Here is a 23985-nt window from a genome sequence, read left to right on the forward strand (position 1 = left end):
TAGAGTGAAACAGGGCCAAATTCGACAGGATTTGGCCCCGTTTCCGACCATCTCAGTCCGACATAAAAAAAAATGTCGGACTGAGATGTGGGACCCAGAGGGGGGGGAGCCGCAGGCATACAGGGGAAATCAGCGCTGCTGCAGGATGTCTCACAGCCGTGCCGCTCACGGCAGTGTCCACCTGGCTCCAGCAAGTGAGGTTACGTTTGCTGGAGCCGGGTGGACACTGCCGTGGGGTTGGGCGGCTGTGTGACATCCTCCTGCAGCGCTGCTATTAGCGCTGATCTCCTCTGGGTCCCTCATCTCAATTCGATTTTTTAAAAGTCGAATTGAGATGAGATTGAATAGGGGTTGTCGGATCCATTCCGACAAATGTATGTCTAAATGGATCCGACCCTAATTGAATATACCCCTTAGTACGACGGGGGGTATAGACGGGGTCCAATGGAGCCGGTGCCTTTAAATTTCTTCACTGGGTGTGCTGGCTCCTCCCCTCTATGCCCTCTCCCACAGGCAGTTTAGAAAAAAGTGCCCCCAGGAGTGGATGCACATCTGTGCAGCTCCAGAGAGATTTCTTTTAAACTTTTATTATTTTCGGTATGCTGTTTGGGCAACGGCGGGGCGGAGCTACCTCAGAGCGGAAACAGCGGCATTTTGGCGCCTTCCTCTGCTTAATGCATGCAAGCACACACAGCTCCTTTGCTTCCTGGCTACCTCACTTCCTCTCCTGACATTCCCTCCATTATTCTAGGTGATTTCAACATCCCTATTGATAACCCCACAAAATCACCTGCCTCTAAACTCTTTAACCTCACCTCTTCACTTGGTCTCTCCCAGTGGACCACCTCACCCTCCCATGTGAACGGGAGCTCACTGGATCTGGTTTTCACTCACCGCTGTGATATTTCTGATTTCTCCAATTCCCCTTTTCCCCTCTCTGACCACCACTTGCTCTCTTTAAACTTATCTATCTCTGCTTCCCCATCTCTCCCTCCTAAGGCGTAATATTGAGGCTATTGACACCTCATCCCTATCCTCCCTGTTTGACTCTTCTCTCTCCTCTTCTCTCTCATGCCCTGAACAAGCCACATCCCTATACAATGCATCTCTTACTTCTGCCCTTGACTCTGTTGCTCCGCCAACCACTATTCACCCTTGCAGATCAACACCTCAACCCTGGCTCACCAAATGCCCCAGATATCTACAAAAATGCTCACGTACTGCCGAGCGACAGTGGAGGAAATCACGCACTAAAGCAGACTTCCTCCATATCAAATTCATGCTCTCATCCTTCAGTGCTGCCCTTTCCCTCGCTAAACAATCATACTTCAAAATCATCATCTCTACCCAGTCTTCCAACCCCCGGCGCCTCTTTGCCACTGTTAACTCCCTCCTCTGCCCACCACCTCCTCCTCTCCCTTCCTCGTTGTCTGCTCTTGACTTTGCCACTAATTTCACATCCAAGGTTGACTCCATACGTCCGGATATCACATCCCACCAGACCAGCAACCAGCCACCACCCATCCCTTGCCACCCCTTCCCTTCCCTCTTACCAACTCTGACATCTTTCTCCCATGTATCTGGCGAGGAAGTCATGGCCCTCATCCGTTCCTACCTCCCCGCTCGACCCTATCCCCTCCCACCTCCTCCGCTACCTCTCTCCTTCTGCCTGTTCCCATCTTGCCCACCTTCTCAGTCTCTCCCTCTCATCAGGCACTGTCCCCTCTGCCTTCAAGCATACTCTTGTCTCCCCTATTCTTAAAAAAACCTACCCTTGATCCTAACACTGTCTCCAACTATCGACCCATCTCTCTCCTCCCCTTTGCCTCCAAACTTCTTGAGCGTATTGTCTATAATCGCCTCACTGCCTTTCTTTCCTCTCACTCACTGCTTGACCCATTCCAGTCTGGTTTCCGTTCTCTCCACTCCACTGAAACTACCCTCACAAAAGTCTGCAATGACCTCCATGCAGCCAAATCTAAGGGCCACTACTCTCTGCTTATTCTTCTTGATCTCTCTGCTGCTTTTGACACTGTGGACCACCCTCTCCTTCTGCAAATCCTTCACTCTTGGTCTGCGTGATACTGCCCTCTCCTGGCTGTCCTACCTCTCTGATCGTTCCTGCTGTCTCCTCTCATGATGCTACCCCCCCCCCACCCCCCCCCCCTTCCACTAACTGTTGGCGTCCTCCAAGGCTCTGTTCTTGGTCCTTTCCTTTTCTCTCTATACATCCTCTTTAGGTGAACTCATTCGTTTTTAACTTCCAGTACCACCTCTATGCTGATAACACTCAAATCTACCTCTCCTCCCCTGATCTCTCCCCGGCTCTCCTCACTCGTACCTCAAACTGTCTTTCTGCTATCTCTTCCTGGATGTCCCAGCGCTTTCTTAAACTCAACATGTCTAAGACTGAGCTGATCATCTTCCCACCCTCCCGCACAGCCTCACCTCCCACAATCTCATTATCCATTGATGGCACGACCATCTCCCCTAGCCCCCACGTACGCTGTCTTGGTGTAATCCTTGACTCCTCCCTCTCCTTCAAACCACACATTCAGCACCTCTCACAAACCTGTAATTTTCATCTCAAAAACATTTCCAGAATCAGACCTTTTCTCACCCAGGATGCCACTAAGATCATTATTCACTCACTGATTATTTCCAGACTGGACTACTGTAATCTCCTCCTAACTGGCCTCCCTGACAATTGCCTCTCTCCACTCCAATCTATCCTCAATGCTGCTGCCCGGCTCATCTTCCTCACCAAACACACTACGTCTACCTCCCCTCTCCTACAGGTACTTCACTGGCTTCCCTTTCAGAATCCAATTCAAACTTCTCACACTCACTTACAAAGCACTCACCCACTCCTCTCCCATTTACATCTCTGACCTTATTTCCCTTTACTCTCCCACCCGTCCTCTTCACTCTGCTAATGCACGCCGACTCTCCTGTCTTCTGATTACTTCCTCCCACTCCTATCTCCAAGATTTTTCACGTGCTGCTCCCTTTCTCTGGAATGCTTTACCTCTCCCCCTCAGACTCTCCACCTCTCTACAAAACTTCAAACGGGCTCTTAAGACCCATTTCTCTAACGTCCTAGTGGATGCTGGGGACTCCGAAAGGACCATGGGGAATAGCGGCTCCGCAGGAGACTGGGCACAAAGTAAAAGCTTTAGGACTAGCTGGTGTGCACTGGCTCCTCCCCCTATGACCCTCCTCCAAGCCTCAGTTAAGATTTTGTGCCCGAACGAGAAGGGTGCAATCTAGGTGGCTCTCCTGAGCTGCTTAGAGTAAAAGTTTAAATAGGTTTTTTTATTTTCAGTGAGACCTGCTGGCAACAGGCTCACTGCATCGAGGGACTAAGGGGAGAAGAAGCGAACTCACCTGCGTGCAGAGTGGATTGGGCTTCTTAGGCTACTGGACATTAGCTCCAGAGGGACGATCACAGGCCCAGCCATGGATGGGTCCCGGAGCCGCGCCGCCGGCCCCCTTACAGAGCGAGAAGAGTGAAGAGGTCCGGAAAATCGGCGGCAGAAGACGTCCTGTCTTCAATAAGGTAGCGCACAGCACCGCAGCTGTGCGCCATTGCTCTCAGCACACTTCACACTCCGGTCACTGAGGGTGCAGGGCGCTGGGGGGGGGCGCCCTGGGATGCAATGAAAATACCTTAAATGGCTAAAAATACATCACATATAGCTCCTGGGCTATATGGATGTATTTAACCCCTGCCAGTGTTCCACAAAAAAGCGGGAGAAAGGCCGCCGAAAAAGGGGCGGAGCCTATCTCTTCAGCACACAAGCGCCATTTTTTCCTCACAGCTCCGTTGGAGGAAGGCTCCCTGACTCTCCCCTGCAGTCCTGCACTACAGAAACAGGGTAAAACGAGAGGGGGGGCACTAAATTGGCATATTAATATATACAGCAGCTATATTAGGGAAAAACACTTATATAAGGTTATCCCTATATATATATATATATATAGCGCTCTGGTGTGTGCTGGCAAACTCTCCCTCTGTCTCCCCAAAGGGCTAGTGGGGTCCTGTCCTCTATCAGAGCATTCCCTGTGTGTGTGCTGTGTGTCGGTACGCTGTGTCGACATGTATGAGGAGGAAAATGGTGTGGAGGCGGAGCAATTGCCTGTGTTAGTGATGTCACCCCCTAGGGAGTCGACACCTGACTGGATGGTCTTATGGAAAGAATTACGTGATAGTGTCGGCACTTTACAAAAGACTGTTGACGACATGAGACAGCCGGCAAATCAGTTAATACCTGTACAGGCGTCTCAAACACCGTCAGGGGCTATAAAACGCCCGTTGCCTCAGGTCGATACAGACACTGACACGGACACTGACTCCAGTGTCGACGGTGAGGAAACAAACGTATTTTCCAGTAGGGCCACACGTTACATGATCACGGCAATGAAGGAGGTTTTGAACATTTCTGATACTACAAGTACCACAAAAAAGGGTATTATGTGGGGTGTGAAAAAACTACCCGTAGTTTTTCCTGAATCAGATGAATTAAATGAGGTGTGTGATGAAGCGTGGGTTTCCCCCGATAAAAAACTGCTAATTTCTAAAAAAATTATTGGCATTATACCCTTTCCCGCCAGAGGTTAGGGCGCGTTGGGAAACACCCCCTAGCGTAGATAAGGCGCTCAGACGCTTATCAAAACAAGTGGCGTTACCGTCTCCTGATACGGCCGCCCTCAAGGAACCAGCTGATAGGAAGCTGGAAAATATCCTTAAAAGTATATACACACATACTGGTATTATACTGCGACCAGCAATCGCCTCAGCCTGGATGTGCAGTGCTGGGGTGGCTTGGTCGGATTCCCTGACTGAAAATATTGATACCCTGGACAGGGACAATATATTATTGACTATAGAGCATTTAAAGGATGCATTTCTATATATGCGAGATGCACAGAGGGATATTTGCACTCTGGCATCAAGAGTAAGTGCGATGTCCATTTCTGCCAGAAGAGGATTATGGATGCGACAGTGGTCAGGGGATGCGGATTCCAAACGGCATATGGAAGTATTGCCGTATAAAGGGGAGGAGTTATTTGGGGTCGGTCTATCGGACCTGGTGGCCACGGTAACGGCTGAAAAATCCACCTTTTTACCCCAAGTCACCTCGCAGCAGAAAAAGATAACGTCTTTTCAGGCACAGGGGCAGACTTACTAAGCTCAGTGAAGTGATAAGGTGGAAGGTGATAAAGGACCAGCCAATCAGATCCTAACTACCATGTCACAGGCTGGGTTTAAAAAATGACAGTTAGGAGCTGACTGGCTGGTCCTTTATCACCTTCCAATTTATCACTTCACCGGGCTTAATAAATCTGCCCCTCAGTCCTTTCGTCCCCATAAGGGCAAAAGGCCACTCATATCTGCCCCGGGGCAGAGGAAGGGGAAAAAGACTGCAGCAAACAGCCTCTTCCCACGAACAGAAGCCCTCCCCCGCTTCTGCCAAGTCCTCAGCATGACGCTGGGGCCTTACAAGCGGACTCAGGCACGGTGGGGGCCCGTCTCAAGAATTTCAGCGCGCAGTGGGCTCACTCGCAAGTGGACCCCTGGATCCTGCAGGTAGTATCTCAGGGGTACAAATTGGAATTCGAGACGTCTCCCCCTCGCCGGTTCCTGAAGTCTGCTTTACCAACGTCTCCCCCCGACAGGGAGGCGGTATTGGAAGCCATTCACAAGCTGTATTCCCAGCAGGTGATAATCAAGGTACCCCTCCTACAACAGGGAAAGGGGTATTATTCCACGCTGTTTGTGGTACCGAAGCCGGACGGCTCGGTGAGACCCATTTTAAATCTGAAATCCTTGAACACTTACATAAAAAGGTTCAAGTTCAAGATGGAGTCACTCAGAGCAGTGATAGCGAACCTGGAAGAAGGGGACTATATGGTGTCTCTGGACATCAAGGATGCTTACCTCCATGTCCCAATTTGCCCTTCTCACCAAGGGTACCTCAGGTTTGTGGTACAGAACTGTCACTATCAGTTTCAGACGCTGCCGTTTGGATTGTCCACGGCACCCCGGGTCTTTACCAGGGTAATGGCCGAAATTATGATTCTTCTTCGAAGAAAAGGCGTCTTAATTATCCCTTACTTGGACGATCTCCTGATAAGGGCAAGGTCCAGAGAACAGTTAGAGGTCGGAGTAGCACTATCTCAAGTAGTACTACGACAGCACGGATGGATTCTAAATATTCCAAAATCGCAGCTGATTCCGACGACACGTCTGCTGTTCCTAGGGATGATTCTGGACACAGTACAGAAAAAGGTGTTTCTCCCGGAGGAGAAAGCCAAGGAGTTATCAGACCTAGTCAGGAACCTCCTAAGACCAGGCCAAGTGTCAGTACATCAATGCACAAGGGTCCTGGGAAAGATGGTGGCTTCTTACGAAGCGATTCCATTCGGCAGATTCCACGCAAGAACTTTTCAGTGGGATCTGCTGGACAAATGGTCCGGATCGCATCTTCAAATGCATCAGCGGATAACCCTGTCTCCAAGGACAAGGGTGTCTCTCCTGTGGTGGTTACAGAGTGCTCATCTCCTAGAGGGCCGCAGATTCGGCATTCAGGATTGGGTCCTGGTGACCACGGATGCCAGCCTGAGAGGCTGGGGAGCAGTCACACAGGGAAAAAATTTCCAGGGCTTGTGGTCAAGCATGGAAACGTCACTTCACATAAATATCCTGGAACTAAGGGCCATTTACAATGCCCTAAGTCAGGCAAGACCTCTGCTTCAGGGTCAGCCGGTGTTGATCCAGTCGGACAACATCACGGCAGTCGCCCACGTAAACAGACAGGGCGGCACAAGAAGCAGGAGGGCAATGATGGAAGTGGCAAGGATTCTTCGCTGGGCGGAGAATCATGTGATAGCACTGTCAGCAGTGTTCATTCCGGGAGTGGACAACTGGGAAGCAGACTTCCTCAGCAGACACGATCTTCACCCGGGGGAGTGGGGACTTCACCCAGAAGTCTTCCACATGATTGTGAACCGTTGGGAAAAACCAAAGGTGGACATGATGGCGTCCCGCCTCAACAAAAAAACTGGACAGATATTGCGCCAGGTCAAGGGACCCTCAGGCAATAGCTGTGGACGCTCTGGTAACACCGTGGGTGTACCAGTCAGTGTATGTGTTCCCTCCTCTTCCTCTCATACCAAAAGTACTGAGAATCATAAGAAGGAGAGGAGTAAAGACTATACTCGTGGCTCCGGATTGGCCAAGAAGGACTTGGTACCCGGAAATTCAAGAGATGCTCACGGAAGACCCGTGGCCTCTACCTCTAAGAAAGGACCTGCTCCAGCAGGGACCATGTCTGTTCCAAGACTTACCGCGGCTGCGTTTGACGGCATGGCGGTTGAACGCCGGATCCTGAAGGAAAGAGGCATTCCGGATGAAGTCATCCCTACCCCGATCAAAGCCAGGAAGGATGTAACCATACAACATTATCACCGTATTTGGCGTAAATATGTTGCGTGGTGCGAGGCCAGGAAGGCCCCTACAGAGGAATTTCAACTGGGTCGTTTCCTGCATTTCCTGCAAACAGGACTGTCTATGGGCCTCAAATTAGGGTCCATTAAGGTTCAAATTTCGGCCCTGTCAATATTCTTCCAAAAAGAACTGGCTTCTGTTCCTGAAGTTCAGACGTTTGTCAAGGGAGTACTGCATATACAGCCTCCTTTTGTGCCTCCAGTGGCACCTTGGGATCTCAATGTAGTTTTGGGATTCCTAAAATCACATTGGTTTGAACCACTCACCACTGTGGACTTAAAATATCTCACATGGAAAGTGGTAATGCTGTTAGCCCTGGCTTCAGCCAGGCGTGTCTCAGAATTGGCGGCTTTATCCTATAAAAGCCCTTACCTAATTTTTCATACGGATAGAGCAGAATTGAGGACTCGTCCTCAATTTCTTCCTAAGGTGGTTTCAGCATTTCACTTAAACCAGCCTATTGTGGTGCCTGCGGCTACTAGGGACTTGGAGGATTCCAAGTTGCTGGACGTAGTCAGGGCCCTGAAAATATGTTTCCAGGACGGCTGGAGTCAGAAAATCTGATTCGCTGTTTATCCTGTATGCACCCAACAAGCTGGGTGCTCCTGCTTCTAAGCAGACGATTGCTCGTTGGATTTGTAGTACAATTCAGCTTGCACATTCTGTGGCAGGCCTGCCACAGCCAAAATCTGTAAAAGCCCATTCCACACGGAAAGTGGGCTCATCTTGGGCGGCTGCCCGAGGGGTCTCGGCTTTACAACTTTGCCGAGCAGCTACTTGGTCAGGGGCAAACACGTTTGCTAAATTCTACAAATTTGATACCCTGGCTGAGGAGGACCTGGAGTTCTCTCATTCGGTGCTGCAGAGTCATCCGCACTCTCCCGCCCGTTTGGGAGCTTTGGTATAATCCCCATGGTCCTTTCGGAGTCCCCAGCATCCACTAAGACGTTAGAGAAAATAAGAATTTACTTACCGATAATTCTATTTCTCATAGTCCGTAGTGGATGCTGGGCGCCCATCCCAAGTGCGGATTGTCTGCATTACTTGTACATAGTTATTGTTACAAAAATCAGGTTATTGTTGTTGTGAGCCATCTTTTCAGAGGCTCCTTCTGTTATCATGCTGTTAACTGGGTTCAGATCACAAGTTGTACGGTGTGATTGGTGTGGCTGGTATGAGTCTTACCCGGGATTCAAAATCCTTCCTTATTGTGTACGCTCGTCCGGGCACAGTATCCTAACTGAGGCTTGGAGGAGGGTCATAGGGGGAGGAACCAGTGCACACCAGCTAGTCCTAAAGCTTTTACTTTGTGCCCAGTCTCCTGCGGAGCCGCTAATCCCCATGGTCCTTTCGGAGTCCCCAGCATCCACTACGGACTATGAGAAATAGAATTATCGGTAAGTAAATTCTTATTTTCTTTACCAAACCCAGCCAAATCTTATCCTAACCCTCTGTTCCATGCTCTCTATGTACCCCATCTGTGTCACCCCTGTCTGTCTACCCCTCCCCTTAGAATGTAAGCTCTCATGAGTAGGGCCCTCTTCTCTCTTGTGCTTATCCTTTTCTTACTTTAATAATCCTCAACTGCCCAGATCCTGCAGTTTTTTGGCCACCTGGAACTTATATCTATGTTTACTGGTGTAGTTATGCTTAGTTACCCTGTACTTGTCCTTTATTGTCTTCAACTGTAAGTCACTGTTTTCCTGTTTTGATTGTGCATATGTACTCTGTAATTGGGCGCTGCGGAACCCCTATGGCGCCATATAATTGATGATGATAATCATGTGAACAATGCAATCGTCACAGCTCGGTGAAGGTGCTGGGGGAGAGGGGCAAGAGCCATCCCGGTTAGGGGCTCTTAAGACTATGGTGTCTGATGTCATCACAACTCACTGCTAATGTTCACAAAACTCAGCTACTACAACAGGCTGTTGCAGACTTAGCTGCTAGGGCAGATGTTACACAGCCCCCCTCCCTAACTCGGGACCACAAAAGTGTGGTATACCTGCTTTAAATGAGGAAATACAGGAGGATGGGGATGACTTGGATCCCATTAGTGGAGATTCAGCTTCTGTTTAGGTTATTGAACCCCTCATTCTGGCTTTATGGGACGTGTTAAAGCTCCCTCTAGAGGAAGCTGAGGGCCTCTCGGGATATGCCTCTGGTCACTACAGTGACTCTTCTGAAGCACATTTAGGACACTACACTCATCGTGTGTGACTCGCTCAAAGAAATGGGCAATATTGATGCTAGGACGTCTGCCATGGCAGTGTCGGCGCGCAGGGCCTTATGGTTGCCTCAGTGTATAGCGGACGCAGAATCTAAATACAGTGTGGAATCCCTCCCCTTTTCTGGGGAATGGCTCTTTGGGTTTGAGTTGGGGAAATCCACATTTCTCCCCTCTGGGGCACCGCTGGCTAGGCGTTCCTACCCGAGGCCGTCTGTTCAGTCCTTTCGGTCTAACGGATTTCGATCTAGGGCCAGGGGTGCCTCCAATGCGAGTAGAGGCACCAGAGCTAAGACAAAAAGACCTGCAAACAACAGTTCTCAGGAACAGCGCACCAGTTCTGCTTCCACTAAGTCCTCAGCATGACTGTGCCCACCCACCCCAAGGGGTTTTCGAGGTGGGAGCTCGACTGCGTCACTTCAGCCGCGTGTGGGAGGTTTCCTGCCAGGATACCTGGGTCAGGGACCTCAATTCTCAGGGCTACAAGCTGGAGTTCGACGGGGCTCCTCCCCAACGCTTTTTCAAATCAAGCTTACCAGCTTTGGAGGATACACAGGTTGCGTTGCAACAGGCCATCCAAAAGTTGGTCCAGTCCCACGTCATTGTTCCAGTGGCAATACCACAACGAGGCAGGGGTTATTACTACAACCTTTTTGTGGTACCGAAGCCGGACAGTTCGGTAAGGCCCATTTTAAATCTAAAGTCCTTGACCCCTTGCCTAAAGGTTTCCAAGTTCAAAATGTAATCCTTGAGCAGTGATTGCGGGCCTGGAAGAACAGGAATTCATGGTTTCCTTGGATATCAAGGACGCCTACCTTTTTATATTCCTATTTGGCCACCTCATCAGGCTTATCAGAGGTTTGCCCTGCTGAACGATCAGTTCCAGGCACTGCTATTCGGCCTGTCCACACCTCCAAGGGTATTCACAAAGGTAATGGTGGAGATGATGATCCGGGTCCAGGGGGTCAATGTTGTCCCTTACCTGGATCTGATAAAAGCTTTTATTGCTCCATATCGACCGCACTATCCAACTACTGTCACACCATGGGTGGATTCTCAATTTACAGCAGTTCCATCTGGAGTCAACTCAGCAGCTCCTGTTCCTTGGAATGTTACTGGATACTGTGGCCCTGAAGCTGTTCCTTCCGGAGGACAAAGCGAGAACACTTCAGGAGATGGTCCGCATGGTGCTCTGACCTGTTTGCATATCTATCCATCTCTACATAAGATTGTTGGGGAAGATGATTGCCTCATACAAGGCAATCCAACATGGAAGGTACCATGCCAGAAAATCTCAATTGGATCTCCTGAGCAAATGGTCTGGATCACATCTACAGATGCACTGGATGATAAGGCTTTCATCCCAGGCCAGGGTTTCCCTCCTGTGGTGGATGCAGTCTTCCATTCTCCTGGAAGGCTGGAATTTTGGGATTTAGGATTGGATCCTCCTCGCGACTGGTGTGAATCTGTGAGGATGGAGAACTGTCACCCAAGGGGCGCAGTTCCAGGGCAGGTGGTCAGTCCACGAAGCCCGCTGTCACGATCCGGGTATCTGGACGCCATTTCTTACCTATCAGATGCCTCCTAAGGCTGGCTCAGCGCTCCAGGACCGGATCCCATCTGTTATCCTGATGTGCACATTCCCGCATCCTCTCCTGTCTCTCTGGACGCAGTCACAGTAATGCCTTATACATCTGGCATGGCGTCTCCCGCGGCCTCCGCCGCCGTCCCTGAGCTTCTGCATTCAGAGTGGCGGTTACGTCAGCCGCGGCCTCCGCTGTGTCCGCGTGGTCGGATGTGCATCTGTCAGCCTGGTGTCTCCTGTCTCCGGTGGCCGGCGCCGCCATTACTGTTTTCCAGACCACATGGATTACAATCCAAACTTCCCTCCAAGTGTCTGCATGGGCGCAGCCATCTTGGATTCTGTCAGCTGATCATTCCTACCAATCCGTTGTCAGTATTATTAATTTGCATAATTGCCTAGCCAATGCCTTCCTTGCTGCAGGTATAAATAGGTTGTGCCTGAGCAAGGAAGGCGTCAGTGCTTTGGTTGTCAAACCTAGTTCCAGTTTGTCTCTCTTCTGTGAATGTCTTTCAGGTTCCAGCTCCTGTCTCCAGACTTCTGCTATAGAGACCCGCACCAGCATTCCATCTGCGGTGTAGCCTGACTCTCCGATCCATTCTGGACTCACCTGTTTCCAGCTACAACATCACCTGCTTCCAGCTCAGCTTCCAGCAGTGTACAGCTTCTCTTAAAGGGCCGGTGTCCTTTCTGCAGTTTACCACTCTCCACCGGTATTATTATTTCTCCGCTCTCAAATTCTACATTTCATCTACATTGCATCGCTCTCAAGCTTTATTTATTATTTAACTGGTTCCAGCCAGTATCCACTCCGTGCCAACACCTGTCTGGTTCTAACCAGTACCCACAGCAGCATTTTATCTACAGCTGTCCAGCTTTCCCTGGAACACCAGCTGGTACGACCCTGGGCTTTCCTCATTGCTACAGTTGAGCCTGGTAAGGACTTTCCAACTTGCAGATAATAAGAACTGTCTCATACCACCAGAGCTCTGTGGCCCCTGCCACCCTGTAGTACCCAGGAACTGTATTATTATTTCTCTGCTGATTTTTGTTACTTTTTACTGCTACTGTGATGCATGGAGTTTGTCATAAATAACTATCATTGACTTTTACTCAAGTTGTCGTGGTCACGCCTTCTGGCGGTTTCTCTTCATGTTACTTACATGTCCAGGGGTCTGATACAACCTCCCAGGTTCCGGTACATCTCAGCCCCTACAACTGAGGCTGCCTTCCGTCAGCTCAGGCCCTCAGTTGTGACACCCTCCTTCCGATTAACATTCTGGAACTTTGGGTGATCTACAATGCTCTGCTTCAGGCCTCTCCTCTGCTCAAGGATCACGCGATCCTGACAGCGCCACAGCAGTGGCGTAAATCAATTGGCAAGAAGTGACAGAAAACAGAGCCTGCATGCGAGAGGTGTCAAAGATACTCCTCTGGGCAGAAAGAAATGAAAGAGCAATGTCGGCAATCTTCGTGCCGGGAGTGGATAACTGGGAAGCGGACTTCCCGAGTCGTTGCAATCTCTACCCGGGAGAGTGGGGGTTCCACTATCAGGTGTTTCAGCAGATCGCCAGGTGGGGCTTCCCACAAATAGACATGATGGCTTCCCGACTCAACAAGAAGCTTCCCTGGTATTGCTCACGAACCAGGGACACTCAGGCGATGGCAGTAGATGCACTGTCTTCGCCTTGGCCATACTGGCTGGTCTACCCGATTATGTTGCTCCAGCAACTCAAAAATCAAGGAGTCCAGGCAATTCTGATTGCTGCGGATTGGCCTCGGAGGGCGTGGTACGCGGATCTTCTTGACTTGTCCGTCGAAGACCCTTGGCCTCTACCACTAAGAAGAGATCTTCAACAAGGACTGTTCGTCTACCCGGATTTATGATGTCTTCGTTTGACGGCATGGAGGTTGAGCGGAACATCCTAGCTCACAAAGGCCTTTCCAAAAAGTTTATTGTTATCATGGTTCAGGACAGGAAACCTGTGACATCAACACACTATCATATCTGGAGAAGATATGTCTCCTGGTGCGAGGCACTCACGTATCCACTTTGGACGTTTCTTACGTGTCCTGCAGGCTGGTGTGGCTAATGGCTCTCAATTTTCTTCCAGAAGAAATTGGCACTGTTGCCAAAAGTTCAGACCTTCTTGCATGGGGTACTCCACATACAACCTCCTTTTGTGCCGCCTACGGCACCATGGGATTTGAATGTGGTGTTGGAAATTCTACAGTCCTTCTGGTTTGAACCTCTGCTTGGGTTAGAAAACGTACCTCACGTGAAGACTGATCTTACTGGCCCTGGCTTCTGCTAGACTTGTCTCAGAATTGGGAGCTTTATCGTGTAAAAGTCCATACTTGGTCTTTTACGAGGACAGAGGGGAGCTCAGGACTAGGCAGCAGCCCCTGTCAGGTTGTCTCTGCGTTTCACCTGAATCAACCTATTGTTCCATCTAGTTCTGACGCTTCTGTTCCTCCGGAGGCATTGGATGCTGTGTGAGCTTTGAAGATCTATGTCAAGCGGACAGCTCAGATCAGAAAGACTTGTTCGTGCTCTATGATGCACAGAAGAATGGTTGTCCTGCTTCAAAGCAGTCCATTGCTCGTTGGCTTACTATCCAACAGGCCTATGTGTCTGCAGCCTTACCTGTTCCTAAGTCTCTGAAAGCCCATTCTATAAGATCACTGGGCTCTTCCTGGGTGGCTGCCCGTGGAGTCTTGGCCTTGCAACTATGCCAAGCTACTACCTGGTCGAGAGAGAACACGTTTGAAGTAAGGTTTGAGACTCTGGCCTAAGAGGATACCCAGTTTAGACAGGTGGTGTTGCAGATGTCTCCACATGTTCCTGCCCATTCTGGAAGCTTTGGGACGTCCCCATCGTACTAAGTCTCTCCCCAATATCCCTTACGGATGATAGAGAAAATATTTTTAATTACCTACCGGTAAATCCTTTCTCTATCGTCCTAAGTGGATGCTGGGGTTCCTGAAAGGACCATGGGGAATAGCGGCTCCGCAGGAGACAGGGCACAAAAAAGTAAAGCTTTTACCAGATCAGGTGGTGTGCACTGGCTCCTCCCCCTATGACCCTCCTCCAGACTCCAGTTAGATTTTTGTGCCCGGCCGAGAAGGGTGCAATCTAGGTGGCTCTCCTAAAGAGCTGCTTAGAGAAAGTTTAGCTAGGTTTTTTATGTTACAGTGATTCCTGCTGGCAACAGGATCACTGCAGCGAGGGACTGAGGGGAGAAGGAGTCAACTCACCTGCGTGCAGGATGGATTGGCTTCTTGGCTACTGGACATCAAGCTCCAGAGGGACGATCACAGGTACAGCCTGGATGGTCACCGGAGCCGCGCCGCCGGCCCCCTTGCAGATGCTGAAGACAGAAGAGGTCCAGAATCGGCGGCTGAAGACTCCTGCAGTCTTCTAAAGGTAGCGCACAGCACTGCAGCTGTGCGCCATTTTCCTCTCAGCACACTTCACACAACAGTCACTGAGGGTGCAGAGCGCTGGGGGGGGCGCTCTGAGAGGCAAATAAAAACCTTATTAGAGGCAAAAAATACCTCACATATAGCCCACAGAGGCTATATGGAGATATTTAACCCCTGCCTAACTTCAAAAATAGCGGGAGACGAGCCCGCCGTAAAAGGGGCGGGGCCTATCTCCTCAGCACACAGCGCCATTTTCTCTCACAGAAAAGCTGGAGAGAAGGCTCCCAGGCTCTCCCCTGCACTGCACTACAGAAACAGGGTTAAAACAGAGAGGGGGGGCACTGATTTTGGCGATATTGTATATATATAAAAGATGCTATAAGGGAGAAACACTTATATAAGGTTGTCCCTATATAATTATAGCGTTTTTGGTGTGTGCTGGCAGACTCTCCCTCTGTCTCCCCAAAGGGCTAGTGGGTCCTGTCCTCTGTCAGAGCATTCCCGGTGTGTGTGCTGTGTGTCGGTACGTGTGTGTCGACATGTATGAGGACGATGTTGGTGAGGAGGCGGAGAAATTGCCTGTAATGGTGATGTCACTCTCTAGGGAGTCGACACCGGAATGGATGGCTTATTTAGAGAATTACGTGAGAATGTCAACACGCTGCAAGGTCGGTTGACGACATGAGACGGCCGACAATCTATTAGGACCGGTCCAGGCGTCTCAGAAACACCGTCAGGGGTTTTAAAAACGCCCATTTACCTCAGTCGGTCGACACAGACACGGACACTGAATACAGTGTCGACGGTGAATAAACAAACGTATTTCTCATTAGGGCCACACGTTAAGGGCAATGAAGGAGGTGTTACGTGTTTCTGATACTACAAGTACCACAAGAAAGGGTATTATGTGGGAGTGAAAAAACTACCTGTAGTTTTTCCTGAATCAGATAAAATAAAATGAAGTGTGTGATGATGCGTAGGGTTACCCCGATAGCAAATATTGGCGTTATACCCTTTCCCGCCAGAAATTAGGGTACGTTGGGAAACACCCCTTAGGGTGATAAGGCGCTCACACGCTTATCAAGTGGCGTTACCGTCTCCAGATACGGCCGCCCTCAAGGAGCCAGCTGATAGGAAGCTGGAAAAATATCCTAAAAAGTATGGGGGGGGGTAGTCTCAAGAGTCTCAGGGCGCAGTGGGATCGCTCGCAAGTTGACCCCTAGATCGTACGAGTATTATCCCAGGGGTAAAGATTGGAGAGTCGAGACATCTTCTCCTCGCAGGTTCCTGAAGTCTGCTTTACCAACGGCTCCCTCCGACAGGGAGGCAGCATTGGAAACAATTCACAAGCTGTATATCCAGCAGGTGATAATCAAAGTACCCCTCCTACGACAAGGAAAAGGGTATTATTTTTCCACACTATATTGTGGTACTGAAGCCAGACGGCTTGGTGACACATAGTCTAAATCTAAAATGTTTTGAACACTTACATAAAAGGTTCAAATCGAGATAAAGTCACTCAGAGCAGTGATAGCGAACCGGAAAAAAGGGGACTATATGGTGTCCCTGGACATCAAGGATTACCTCCATGTCCAAATTTTGTCCTTCTCATCAAGGGTACCTCTGGTTCGTGGTACAGAACTGTCAATATCAGTTTCAGACGATGCCGTTTGAATTATCCACGGCACCCCGGGCCTTTTTACCAAGGTAATGGCCGAAAAGATGTTTCTTCAAAGAAAAAAGGCATCTAAATTATCCCTTACTTGCACGACCTAAAAAGGGCAAGTTCCAGAGAACAGTTGGAGGTCGGAAGAGCACTATCTAAAGTAGTTCTTCGACGGCACGACTGGATTCTAAATATTCCAAGAATCGCAGCTGTTTTCCGACGATACGTCTGCTGTTCCTAGGGATGATTCTGGACACGGTTCAGAAAAAGGTTTTTCTTCCCGAGGAAAAAGCCAAGGAGTTATCCGACCTGTCAGGAACCTCCTAAAACCAGGAAAGGTGTCTGTATATCAATGCACAAGAGTCCTGGGAAAAATGGTGGCTTTTTACGAAGCAATTCCATTCGGCAGATTCCATGCAAGAATTTTCCAAAGGGATCTGTTGGACAAATGGTCAGGGTCGCATCCTCAGATGCACCTGCGAATAACCCTGTCGCCAAGGACAAGGGTATATCTTCTGTGGTGGTTGCAAAAGGCTCATCTATTGGAGGGCCGCAGATTCGGCATACAGGATTTGATCCTGGTGACCACGGACGCCAGCCTGAGAGGTTGGGGAGCAGTCACACAAGGAAGAAACTTCCAGGGGGTATGGACGAACCTGGAAAAGTCTCTTCACATAAACATTCTGGTACTAAGAGCAATCTAAAATGCTCTAAGCCAGGCGGAACCACTCCTGCAAGGAAAACCGGTGTTGATTCAGTCGGACAACATCACGGCGGTCGCCCATGTAAACAGACAGGGCGGCACAAGAAGCAGGAGTGCAATGGCAGAAGCTGCCAAGATTCTTCGCTGGGCGGAGAATCACGTAATAGCACTGTCAGCAGTGTTCTTCCCGGGCGTGGACAACTGGGAAGCAGACTTCCTCAGCAGACACGATATTCACCCGGGAGAGGGGGGTCTTCATCCAGAAGTCTTCCACATGCTAATAAACTGTTGGGAAAGACCAATGGTAGACATGATGGCGTCTCGCCTCAACAAGAAACTGGACAAGTATTGCGCCAGGTCAAGAGATCCACAGGCAATAGCTGTGGACGCACTGGTAACACCTTGGGTGTACAAATCAGTATATGTGTTTCCTCCTCTGCCTCTCATACCAACGGTATTGAAGATTATACGGTGAAGAGGAGTAAGAACAATACTAGTGGCTCCGGATTGGCCAAGAAGGACTTGGTACCCGGAACTTCAAGAGTTGGTCACGGACGACCCGTGCCCTCTACTTCTGAGAAGGGACCTGCTACAACAGGGTCCCTGTCTCTTTCAAGACTTACCGCGGCTGCGTTTGACGGCATGGCGGTTGAACGCCAGATCCTAAAAGGGAAAGGCATTCCAGAAGAAGTCATTCCTACCTTGATTAAGGCAAGGAAGGAAGTCACCGCGAAACATTATCACCGCATTTGGCGAAAATATGTCGCGTGGTGCGAGGATCGGAGTGTTCCGACGGAGGAATTTCAACTGGGTCGTTTCCTACATTTCCTACAATCAGGATTGTCTATGGGTCTCAAATTGAGATCTATTAAGGTTCAAATTTCGGCCCTGTCAATATTCTTCCAAAAAGAATTGGCCTCAGTTCCTGAGGTACAGACTTTTGTTAAAGGAGTACTGCATATACAGCCTCCTGTGGTGCCTCCGGTGGCACCGTGGGATCTAAATGTAGTTTTAGATTTCCTCAAATCCCATTGGTTTGAACCATTGAATAAGGTGGATTTTAAATATCTCACATGGAAAGTGACTATGTTACTGGCCCTGGCTTCCGCCAGGAAAGTATCTGAATTGGCGGCTTTATCTTATAAAAGCCCTTATCTAATCTTCCATTCGGATAGGGCAGAACTGAGGACTCGTCCGCATTTTCTCCCTAAGGTGGTATCAGCGTTTCACCTGAACCAACCTATTGTGGTGCCTGCGGCCACTGGCGACTTGGAGGACTCCAAGTTGTTGGACGTTGTCAGAGCCTTAAAAATATACATTTCAAGGACGGCTGAAGTCAGAAAATCTGACCCGCTGTTGATACTATATGCACCCAACAAGTTGGGTGCCCCTGCTTCTAAGCAGACGATTGCTCGTTGGATTTGTAACACAATTCAACTTGCTCATTCTGTGGCAGGCCTGCCACAGCCTAAATCTGTTAAGGCCCATTCCACAAGGAAGGTGGGCTCATCTTGGGCGGCTGCCCGAGGGGTCTCGGCATTACAATTCTGCCGAGCAGCTACGTGGTCGGGGGAAAACACGTTTGTAAAATTCTACAAATTTGATACCCTGGCAAAAGAGGACTTGGAATTCTCTCATTCGGTGCTGCAGAGTCATCCGCACTCTCCCGCCCGTTTGGGAGCTTTGGTATAATCCCCATGGTCCTTTCAGGAACCCCAGCATCCACTTAGGACGATAGAGAAAATAAGAATTTACTTACCGATAATTCTATTTCTCGGAGTCCGTAGTGGATGCTGGGCGCCCATCCCAAGTGCGGATTATCTGCAATACTGTACATAGTTATTGTTAACAAATTCGGGTTATATTGTTAAGGAGCCATCTTTAAGAGGCTCTTTCTGTTATCATACTGTTAACTGGGTTTAGATCACAAGTTGTACGGTGTGATTGGTGTGGCTGGTATGAGTCTTACCCGGGATTCAAATTGCCTCCCTTATTGTGTACGCTCGTCCGGGCACAGTACCTAACTGGAGTCTGGAGGAGGGTCATAGGGGGAGGAGCCAGTGCACACCACCTGATCTGGTAAAAGCTTTACTTTTTTGTGCCCTGTCTCCTGCGGAGCCGCTATTCCCCATGGTCCTTTCAGGAACCCCAGCATCCACTACGGACTCCGAGAAATAGAATTATCGGTAAGTAAATTCTTATTTTTCTCATAGTCCATAAGGGAAAGTGGGCGCCCGCCTCAGTGCGTTGACACTTCTGCAGGTTCTCTTTTATGTGGTTACCTGTTCTGCTGCTGTTGTTGTTGTTGTTGTTGTTGTTGTTGTTGTTGTTACCAGCCGTTGCTGGTTGTTATATGTTAGTGGTGTGCTGGTGTATAAATCTCACCACTCCTTGTTATGTTCCTTTTCTCATATGTCCTTTCTCCTTCGGGCACTATTTTACCTATAACTACCTGTGGGAAGGGGCATAGAGTGGCCAGCACACCCAGTGAAGAAATTTTAAAGTGCATCTGCTCCTTTGTACCCCGTCTATCCCCCCCATCGTACTAAGTCTCCCCAATATCCCTTATGGACTACAAGAAAAGGATTTACCGGTAGGTAATTAAAATCCTATTTTTCTATGCTGCCCCATGGGGCTGAAGACTAAGATCAGTGAGTTCAGAGGTACTGTAAGTGAGGCCTATATCCACATAGACTTGCGAGGTTAGTCTAATTGAATCGACCGTTTACATTTATTTTTGTCAGGGCTGGTGTGAAGGAGGTTGTTATTGTTACATTTATGTCCAAGTGATAGAATTATTTTTAATTGTTGTTCTTATGTATATAAATGTCCAATGATCACGCAGAATTAGGTGCCCCCATGGGACCCATCATGAAGAAAATTTGGGATTTTAGGTCACTATTTTTCAGGGTCCACTGTAATTCAGGGATTTATGTTAAATCCTCTATGTGCCAATCAGACTTGCCACATGTTCCTTCTGTCGGACTTCCCCATGCTGTTACACAAGCCAAGTGACCCTTAGATGCCAAATAGATCTCCATCAGACCAGCCCACATGCCTCTTATGCCAATTAGTCCTGCCTTATGGCAACAGACCACTCCCACATGCCACATAAATGTCACTTCCATATATATATATATATATATATATATATATATATATATATATATATATATATATATATATAATCTGAAAGGCGTATCTGTGAAATATGCGGCTGCACTGTTAGGGGCGGGTGGAAATTAGTTGAAAGCTGCATCCTGTTGTATGGGTGGTGAGTCTCCAATTGCTATCCTATGGCTCACAGTATAACCCTATTTGACTGGGACTTTTTTATTTTATTTATTTGGTGAAAGTGTGAGCCATAATTAAAAAAAAAAAATATATACATATATATTTATTTATTTCTGTTCTAATATCTATATATCTTTGCATGCCCATTGTTTGTTTTTCAATAAACCACTATTTGTTTTACAGTGTCATCAGTGTGAGCACAACATGGAGAAAAATCTTACAGAGGGATAACTGTGCTTACAGTGTGTATAAACAGTGCCATAAAGAAATATGTGTAAGTAATTCTTTCTTTGGTGTAACATTTCTTCAACTGGTGTGTTTGTTTGTTCTTGACTTTCAGGCAAAATATTTCAGTACTTGTCCCCTAGTTTATGGGCCTAGGTGCTTTCATCACATTGCTTTGACAAACCACCATAATTTGGCCCACCATGGTAAATAATTTTGATAATGTCAGTTGTTTTATTTATTTATTTATATATATATATATATATATATATATATATATATATATATATATATATATATATATATATATATATATACATATACACACATTTTTCTTCTTTTATGGCACTGTGTAATTTCCTTATTGTCTTACACAGGAAAAAGAAGCAAGGAAATCTGAGTTTGCAGCAACACGTGACTCTTCTTTGTTTAGATTACCCCTTGCCCCAGTACAGAAGGTAGCCAGTGCACTGTTTAGTGTTTCTAAGAAGAAAAGTAACAAGAAAAACAAGCAAGCAATCCCATGCAGTCGCCTCTCTGAATTTAATGAAGTAAGTCTGTTAAAGACATAATTGCACAAGCGAGAATTCACTTTAAACTTCATGTTTCTGAGATGCTCATCCAATTACTACTTAGGCACATAAGGTAGCAATTACCTAGACATGCCTATCACTGTGTAGTAACAATACCCTCTACGTAAGTTGCCTATGTCTTGGAACCTGGCTGGGATGTTGAATTTATTATTATTATTATTATTATCCTTTATTTATATGGCGCCACAAGGGTTCCGCAGCGCCCGATTACAGAGTACAAATGCACATAAAAAATAGGAAAACAGTGACTTACAGTTGAATACAATATAGGACAAGTACAGGGCAACTAAGCATAACTACACCAGTATACATAGAGATAAGTTCCAGGTGGTCAAAAAACTGTGGGATCTGGGCAGTTGAGGATTATTAAAGTAAGAAAAGTATAAGCACATGAGGGAAGAGGGCCCTACTCGTGAGAGCTTACATTCTAAGGGGAGGGGTAGACAGACAGGGATGACACAGATGGGGTACATAGAGAGCGTGGAACAGAGGGTTATGTTGAGATTTGGCTAGGTTTGGTAAAGAAATGGGTCTTAAGAGCCCGTTTGAAGTTTTGTAGAGAGGTGGAGAGTCTGAGGGGGAGAGGTAAAGAATTCCAGAGAAATGGAGCAGCACGTGAAAAATCTTGGAGATAGGAGTGGGAGGAAGTAATCAGAAGACAGGAGAGACGGCGTGCATTAGCAGAGCGAAGAGGACGGGTGGGAGAGTAAAGGGAGATAAGGTCAGAGATGTAGATGGGAGAGGAGTGGGTGAGTGCTTTGTAAGTGAGTGTGAGAAGTTTGAATTGGATTCTGAAAGGGAAGGGAAGCCAGTGGAGGGCCTGTAGGAGGGGGGAGGTCGACGTAGTGCGTTTGGTGAGGAAGATGAGCCGGGCAGCAGCATTGAGGATAGATTGGAGTGGAGAGAGGTGATTGTCAGGGAGACCAGTTAAGAGGAGATTACAGTAGTCCAGTCTGGAAATAATCAGTGAGTGAATAATGATCTTAGTGGCATCCTGTGTGAGAAAAGGTCTGATTCTAGAAATGTTTTTGAGATGAAAATGACAGGTTTGTGAGAGGTGCTGAATGTGTGGTTTGAAGGAGAGGGAGGAGTCAAGGATTACGCCAAGACGGCGTACTTGGGGGCTAGGGGAGATAGTTGTGCCATCAATGGATAATGAGATTGTGGGAGGTGAGGCTGTGCGGGAGGGTGGGAAGATGATCAGCTCAGTCTTAGACATGTTGAGTTTAAGAAAGCGCTGAGACATCCAGGAAGAGATAGCAGAAAGACAGTTTGAGGTACGAGTGAGGAGAGCCGTGGAGAGATCAGGGGAGGAGAGGTAGATTTGAGTGTCATCAGCATAGAGGTGATATTGGAAGTTGAAAGAACTAATGAGTTCACCTAAAGAGGACGTATAGAGAGAGAAAAGGAGAGGACCAAGAACAGAGCCTTGGGGGACACCAACAGTTAGTGGAAGTGGGGGGGAGGTAGCATCATGAGAGGAGACAGAGAAGGAACGATCAGAGAGGTAGGAGGACAGCCAGGAGAGGGCAGTATCACGCAGACCAAGAGAGTGAAGGATTTGCAGAAGGAGAGGATGGTCCACAGTGTCAAAAGCAGCAGAGAGGTCAAGAAGAATAAGCAGAGAGTAGTGGCCCTTAGATTTGGCTGCATGGAGGTCATTGCAGACTTTTGTGAGGGCAGTTTCAGTGGAGTGGAGAGAACGGAAACCAGACTGGAATGGGTCAAGCAGTGAGTGAGAGGAAAGAAAGGCAGTGAGGCGGTTATAGACAATACGCTCAAGAAGTTTGGAGGCAAAGGGGAGGAGAGAGATGGGTCGATAGTTGGAGAGAGTGTTAGGATCAAGGGTAGGTTTTTTAAGAATAGGGGAGACAAGAGCATGCTTGAAGGCAGAGGGGACAGTGCCTGATGAAAGGGAGAGATTGAGAAGGTGGGCAAGATGGGAACAGGCAGAAGGGGAGAGGTAACGGAGGAGGTGGGAGGGGATAGGGTCGAGCGGGGAGGTTGTGGGGGGGGAGGAACGGATGAGAGCCATGACTTCCTCACCAGATACATGGGAGAAAGATGTCAGAGTTGGTAAGAGGGAAGGGGAGGGGTGGCAAGGGATGGGTGGTTGCTGGTCTGGTGGGAAGTGATATCCTGACGTATGGAGTCAATCTTGGATGTGAAATAAGTGGCTAAGTCAAGAGCAGACAATGAGGAAGGGAGAGGAGGTGGTGGTGGGCAGAGGAGGGAGTTAACAGTGGCAAAGAGTCGCCGGGGGTTGGAAGACTGTGTAGAAATGAGGATTTTGAAGTATGATTGTTTAGCAAGGGAAAGGGCAGTACTGAAGGATGAGAGCATGAATTTGAAATGAATACTGTATAACAACAATTCTTTGGTATAAAAAAAATGCATCTTTTTTTTTTTTTTTTTGTCTGCTATGAACATTTTATGGGCCAAATATTTCCTCCACCCAGTCTAACTGTTCGATGTCAACGTCTCTATGCAACCAAGACAATAATTGGCAACTGAAATTGGCTTCAAAGTATGTGTTCTCAGTGCTTGCATGCCCTATCAAGTTGGAGAAATCCTATAACCATCCAATAACAGACTACCCTTCTAAAACCTTTGACTTGGACAAAAGTTTTTATGAAGCAAAGGGAAAAAGTCTGTTAACTGCATATTCAATTGATTCTTGTTATTGCGCCCATAGCAGTAGGGTTTAGCTGCTTAAAGCCACTAAACTAATGTGTGCGGTTGCGAAAAGTCACGTTTGG

General features: G+C 48.1%; 1 protein-coding gene across 3 annotated transcripts in view; it reads left to right on the forward strand.

Annotated features, from left to right (window-relative positions):
- MTRF1L (mitochondrial translation release factor 1 like) overlaps positions 1-23985 on the forward strand; it is a 165629-nt gene that overhangs the window by 136920 nt on the left and 4724 nt on the right. For all 3 annotated transcript variants that reach the window (XM_063917851.1, XM_063917850.1, XM_063917852.1), the window contains exons 3-4: positions 20592-20682; positions 21011-21184. In XM_063917851.1, coding sequence (XP_063773921.1) covers positions 20592-20682; positions 21011-21184 — 265 coding nt within the window. The remainder of the gene's footprint in view (positions 1-20591; positions 20683-21010; positions 21185-23985) is intronic.

The sequence above is a fragment of the Pseudophryne corroboree genome, chromosome 4, assembly GCF_028390025.1.
Source record: "Pseudophryne corroboree isolate aPseCor3 chromosome 4, aPseCor3.hap2, whole genome shotgun sequence".
Taxonomy (NCBI): domain Eukaryota; kingdom Metazoa; phylum Chordata; class Amphibia; order Anura; family Myobatrachidae; genus Pseudophryne; species Pseudophryne corroboree.